The sequence below is a fragment of the Pelecanus crispus genome, chromosome 4, assembly GCF_030463565.1.
Source record: "Pelecanus crispus isolate bPelCri1 chromosome 4, bPelCri1.pri, whole genome shotgun sequence".
In the NCBI taxonomy this organism is placed as follows: Eukaryota; Metazoa; Chordata; class Aves; order Pelecaniformes; family Pelecanidae; genus Pelecanus; species Pelecanus crispus.
In genome coordinates this window covers 85,669,569-85,675,638 of record NC_134646.1, presented here as the reverse complement: position 1 = coordinate 85,675,638, position 6,070 = coordinate 85,669,569, and the positions used below count along the sequence as shown (strand labels likewise).

At 63.2% G+C, this 6,070-nt stretch overlaps 1 protein-coding gene across 1 annotated transcript; it reads left to right on the top strand.

Annotated features, from left to right (window-relative positions):
- The first annotated feature begins 961 nt into the window (after positions 1–961).
- LOC104034179 (homeobox protein Nkx-6.1) lies at positions 962–5,780 on the top strand. The gene is made up of 3 exons (XM_075709881.1): positions 962–1,170; positions 4,442–4,640; positions 5,544–5,780. Exons 1-3 carry the CDS (start codon positions 962–964, stop codon positions 5,778–5,780), a joined length of 645 nt encoding a protein of 214 aa, XP_075565996.1.
- The last annotated feature ends 290 nt before the right edge of the window (positions 5,781–6,070 follow it).

Genomic DNA, 6,070 nt, shown 5'->3' with positions numbered 1-6,070 from the left:
GACACGGGGGGTCCCCACTCCAGGGACAGCGGGACATGGGGGGGTGTCCAGGGACAGTGGGACACAGGGGGTCCCCAGTTGAGGGACAGTGGGACACAGGGGGTCCCCACTCCAGGGACAGTGGGACATGGCAGGGGATCTCCACTCCAAGGACAGTGGGACACGGGGGTCTCCAGGGACAGTGAGACATGGGGGGTCCCACTCCAGGGACAGTGGGATACAGTGGGGGGACTCCACTGCAGGGACAGCAGGACATGGGGCATCCCCATTCCAAGGACAGAGGGACACAGGGGGTCTCCACTCCAGGGACAGCGAGACACGGCGGGGGGGGTCTTCACTCCAGGGACAGCGGGACAAGGGGGGTCTCCAGGGACAGCGAGACATGGGTGGTCTCCTCTCCAGGGACAGTGGGGACATGAGAGGGGTCCCCACGCCAGGGACAGCAAGACACAGGGTGGGATCCCCACTCCAGGGACAGTGGGACATGGGGGGGGGGGTCCCCACTCCAGGGACAGAGGGACATGGGGGGGTCCCCACTCCAGGGGCAGCGGGACACAGGGTGGGATCCCCACTCCAGGGACAGTGGGACATGGGGGGGGGTCCCCACTCCAGGGACAGAGGGACACAGGGGATTTCCACTCCAGGGACAGTGGGACATGGGGGGGGGTCCCCACTCCAGCGGCAGTGGGACATGGGGGGGGTCCCCACTCCAGGGACAGAGGGACACGGGGGGATCTCCACTCCAGGGGGACGTGGGGGGACACCCCATCGAGGGCAGGGCGACGTGGGGGGCACAGGGGACCCCCGCCCCGCCGCCCCCCGGGCAGGGCACAGGGCGATCCCCCCCGTCCCCGCCCGCCCCATCCCGCCCCATCCCGCCCCGGGCCGGCCGGGAGCCCCGCGGGGGCCGGTCGGGGCTGCCCTATAAAGGCGGGCGGCGGGGCCCCGAGCAGACCCCGCCATGCCGGCCCCGCCGCCCCCCGCCCGGCCCGGCCAGGCCTTCACCATCGCGGCTCTGCTGGGCCGAGCCTCCCCGCCGCCCCGGGGACCCCCCCCGGGCCCCGGCCCCGCCGCCGCCGCCGCCGCCCGGCTCCCGCTGCCGCCGCCGCCCGCCGCCCCCCGGCCGCTCTGCCCCGCCTGCTGCGGGGTCCCGCCAGGTACCGCCCCGCGCCGGGACCCCCGAGCGGGGACACCCCCAAACGGGGACACCCCCAAACGGGGACCTCCTGCCAGCTGCCCAAGGGGGGACCCCTCTCAAGGAGACCTCTGCCAGGGGGGCCCACATCCACCTCTCCCATGGGGACACCCCCAAATGGGGACCTCCTGCCAGCTGCCCAAGGGGGGACCTCTCTCAAGGAGACCTCTGCCAGGGGAACCCACATCCACCTCTCCCAGGGGGACACCTCCAAATGGGGACCTCCTGCCAGCTCTTTGAGGGGGGACCCCTGCCCACCTCTCCCATGGGGACACCCCGAATGGGGACCTCCTGCCAGCTGCCCAAGGGGGGACCTCTCTCAAAGGGACCTCTGCCAGGGGGGCCCACATCCACCTCTCCCAGGGGGACACCTCCAAATGGGGACCTCCTGCCAGCTCTTTGAGGGGAGACCCTTGGCTACCTCTCCCGGGGGACCCCTCTCAAAGGGACCTCTCCCATGGGGACACCTCCAAATGGGGACCTCCTGCCAGCTGCCCAAGAGGGGACCCCTCTCAAAGGGGACCTCTGCCAGGGGGGCCCACGTCCACCTCTCCCATGGGGGACACCCCCAAACGGGGACCTCCTGCCAGCTGCCCAAGGGGGGACCCCTCTCAAGGAGACCTCTGCCAGGGGGGCCCACATCCACCTCTCCCAGGGGGACACCTCCAAATAGGGGCCTCCTGCCAGCTCTTTGAGGGGAGACCCCTGCCCACCTCTCCCAGGGACACCCCTTGCCCACCTCTCCCATGGGGACACCCCGAATGGGGACCTCCTGCCAGCTGCCCAAGGGGGGCCCACGTCCACCTCTCCCATGGGGACACCCCCAAATGGGGACCTCCTGCCAGCTCTTTGAGGGGATACCCTTGGCTACCTCTCCCGGGGGACCCCTCTCAAAGGGACCTCTCCCATGGGGACACCTCCAAATGGGGACCTCCTGCCAGCTGCCCAAGAGGGGACCCCTCTCAAAGGGACCTCTGCCAGGGGGGCCCACGTCCACCTCTCCCATGGGGACACCCCCAAACGGGGACCTCCTGCCAGCTGCCCAAGGGGGGACCCCTCTCAAGGAGACCTCTGCCAGGGGAACCCACATCCACCTCTCCCATGGGGACACCTCCAAAAGGGGGCCTCCTGCCAGCTCTTTGAGGGGACACCCTTGGCGACCTTTCCCAGGGGACCCCTCTCAAGGAGACCTCTGCCAGGGGGGCCCACATCCACCTCTCCCAAGGGGACACTTCCAAATGGGGACCTCCTGCTAGCTTTTTGAGGGGGGACCCCTGCTCACCTCTCCCAGAGAACCCCTCTCAAAGGGATCTCTCCCAGGGAGACCCTTGCCCACCTCTCCCATGGGGACACTTCCAAATGGGGACCTCCTGCCAGCTGCCCAAGGGGGGGCCCACGTCCACCTCTCCCATGGGGACACCTCCAAATAGGGGCCTCCTGCCAGCTCTTTGAGGGGAGACCCCTGCCCACCTCTCCCAGGCACACCCTTGCCCACCTCTCCCATGGGGACACCCTGAATGGGGACCTCCTGCCAGCTGCCCAAGGGGGGCCCACGTCCACCTCTCCCATGGGGACACCTCCAAATGGGGGCCTCCTGCCAGCTCTTTGAGGGGAGACCCTTGGCTACCTCTCCCGGGGGACCCCTCTCAAAGGGACCTCTGCCAGGGGGACACCTAAACGGGAACCTCCTGCCAGCTGCCCAAGGGGGGACCCATCTCAAGGAGACCTCTGCCAGGGGGACCCACATCCACCTCTGCCAGGGGGACACCTCCAAATGGGCACCTCCTGCCAGCTCTTTGAGGGGGGACCCCTGCTCACCTCTCCCAGAGGACCCCTCTCAAAGGGATCTCTCCCAGGGAGACCCTTGCCCACCTCTCCCATGGGGACACTTCCAAATGGGGACCTCCTGCCAGCTGCCCAAGGGGGGACCTCTCTCAAAGGGACCTCTGCCAGGGGGGCCCACGTCCACCTCTCCCATGGGGACACCTCCAAATGGGGACCTCCTGCCAGCTCTTTGAGAGGAGACCCCTGCCCACCTCTCCCAGGGACACCCTTGCCCACCTCTCCCATGGGGACACCCCGAATGGGGACCTCCTGCCAGCTGCCCAAGGGGGACCCACATCCACCTCTCCCAGGGGGACACCTCCAAATGGGGACCTCCTGCCAGCTCTTTGAGGGGAGACCCTTGCTCACCTCTCCTGGGGACCCCTCTCAAAGGGATCTCTCCCAGGGAGACCCTTGCCCACCTCTCCCATGGGGACACTTCCAAATGGGGACCTCCTGCCAGCTGCCCAAGGGGGGACCCCTCTCAAGGACACCTTTGCCAGGGGGGGCCACATCCACTTCTCCCAGGGGGACACCTCCAAATAGGGGGCCTCCTTCCACCACTCAAGGCGTGGGGCAACTTTGGCCACCTCTGCAAATGGGGGACCCCACTCAAGGGGACCCTTTCTATATGGGGGCCCTATCCACCTGTCCCATGGGGACATCTCCAGATGGGGATCTCTATCCATCTCTTCAAGGGGGGACCCTTAGCTACCTGTCCTGGGGGACCCCTCTCAAGGGGACTTCCTCCAGGCAGGGCCCTGTCCACTTCTCCCATGGGCATGTCTCCACATGGGGACCTGAATCCACCTCTCCCATGGGGACATCTCCAAATGGGAATCCTCTTTCACCTCTCCAAGGGGGGGACCCCTCCAAAAGGGATCTCTTCCAGGGGGACCCATGCCCACCTGTCTCAAGACACCCCCAAATGGGGGACCTCCTTTCATGTTTCCAAGGGGGGGCCCTTGGCCCCCTCTCCAAATGGGGGACCTCTCTCCCAAGGGGACCTTTTCCAGGGGGATGACCCCTGTCCACATCTCCCATTCAGATGTCTCCAAATGGGGGAGCTCCTCTGCCCCTCCCAAGGTGCTCTCTCCAACAAGGACCCTCTTCTGCCCCTCCAAATGGGACCCTCTGGCCTCTCTCAGGGGGACATCTCCAAATGGGGGAGCTCGCTCTACCCTTTCATGGGGACCCCCTCCAAAGTGATTGTATACAAGAGGGACCTATATTCACCTCTCCAAGGAGATCTTCTCCAAATGGAGGACCCTCTCCAAAGAGACCCCTTCTGCCTCTCCAAAGGAGACACCTCCAAATGGGAAGATCCTTTCTGCCTTTACAAGAAAGGACCTTCCAAGGGGGGACCCCACTCTAAAGGGGACCCCTCCAAGGGCTCCTCTCCACCCTGACCTCCCCTCTCTCTCTCTCGCCTCCAGGCTTCCTGATCTCCAAGTGCTGCTTCCCCATCTTCAAAGCCAAGACTGGCAAAGCCAAGCGAGTCCGGACCATCTTCACCAGTGACCAGCTGGCCCGGCTGGAGAAGGAGTTTGCACGACAGCAGTACATGGTGGGCACGGAAAGGTGCCTGCTCGCCTCTTCCCTGCACCTCACTGAAGAGCAGGTAAGCCCCACCGTGCTCCATCTCCACCTGCCCCCACCAGCAGGTCCAGGGAGGCTCCCAAACCTGTGTGCCAGTGGGTGGGACCTGGGCCGTGTCCCTCAGACTGGGGCAGGAGCCGTGTAGGTAGTAGTTGCAGATGGTTTACATTAAAAAAGGTGGAGGATCACAGATGGGGAAACTGAGTCACAAAGCGGTTGTCCTAAGGCCACGTGGAGGGGTTGAACTTGTGTCCGTCTTAAGGCTGGACCTTCTCCACTGCTGGCAGGTCCTGGCTCACCAATGCAGGCTCAGCTCCTGGGCTGCAGGGGACAGTTTTAGAACCATCAAATCGTTTAGGTTGGAAAAGACCTTTAAGATCATCCAGTCCAACCATTAACCTAACACTGCCAACTCCACCACTAAACCAATTAAAGGTAGAGTAAGAATTTCATGTTTCCTGGCTTGGTGGCTGGATTATTTTTTAATGAAAGTAAAAACTAGGAACCACTAAGGTTGGAAAGGACCTCTAAGATCATCAGTCCAACCGTCAACCCAACACCCCCATGCCCACTAAACCATGTCCCAAAGTGCCACATCTGCCCATTTTTTGAACCCCTCCAGGGATGGGGACTCCCCCACCTCTCTGGGCAGCCTGTTCCAATGCCTGACCACTCTTTCTGTGAAGAAATTTTTCCTAATATCCAGTCTAAACCTCCCCTGGCCCAACTTGAGGCCATTTCCTCTCATTTCCATCTTGCTAGGGACAGAGTGGGGCAGGGGACTTCTGTCCTGGCCAGCCAGGGGATGTCTGAGGGCACCTAAGGGTTTGTGGAGTGCCTGGGCACTGCCTGAGCCACGGGGGTTTAGCAGACCATGGTCCATGGAGAAACCAGGTCTGAAAATGGAGCTTTACCTCTTCCTAAGGTGAAAGTCTGGTTCCAAAACCGAAGGATCAAGTGGAGAAAACAAAGCCTGGAACAGCAACAAGCCAAACTGGCCAAAATGGGTTTGGCCACCCCGCAGAGGAGCCCGGACTCGCAGAGCCACCACGGTGAGGAGGACAAGGAGTTCCCAATGGAGTCAGAGGACGGCCAGGAGGACACGGCCTCCTCCCCGGGTTCAGGGACAGCACCCGCACAGACTGTGGCAAAGAGCTGCTGAATCGCCCCTTCGGGCTGCTTTTCCGTGTGTATTATATGAATGTATCATAGCTGGCATTGAGCGTATCTAATATATACAGGGCAACAATTATTTTTGCAGTGCGAAAATAAATTATTTATGCAACTCTTGGGCTCATCTTTGGAGGAGGAGGAGGAGGAACAACACACACCTGCAGTGGCAGCAAGTGTTTGGTGGGGGGTCGTTCATGGGAGCCAGCCCAGGAGGACTGGGGGAGTAGGGGCCACCTGCACACCCCACCCACATTCAACCCTGTAGCCAGGCTCATCCCA

Excerpts from the sequence above, each read along its gene's own strand:
- LOC104034179 (XM_075709881.1), top strand. The coding sequence starts at position 962 with ATGCCGGCCCCGCCGCCCCCCGCCCGGCCCGGCCAGGCCTTCACCATC. Across the intron at positions 1,171-4,441 it reads CCGCCAGGTACCGCCCCGCG|TCTCTCGCCTCCAGGCTTCC; the intron begins CCGGGACCCCCG and ends CTCCCCTCTCTC. Across the intron at positions 4,641-5,543 it reads TGCACCTCACTGAAGAGCAG|GTGAAAGTCTGGTTCCAAAA; the intron begins GTAAGCCCCACC and ends CCTCTTCCTAAG.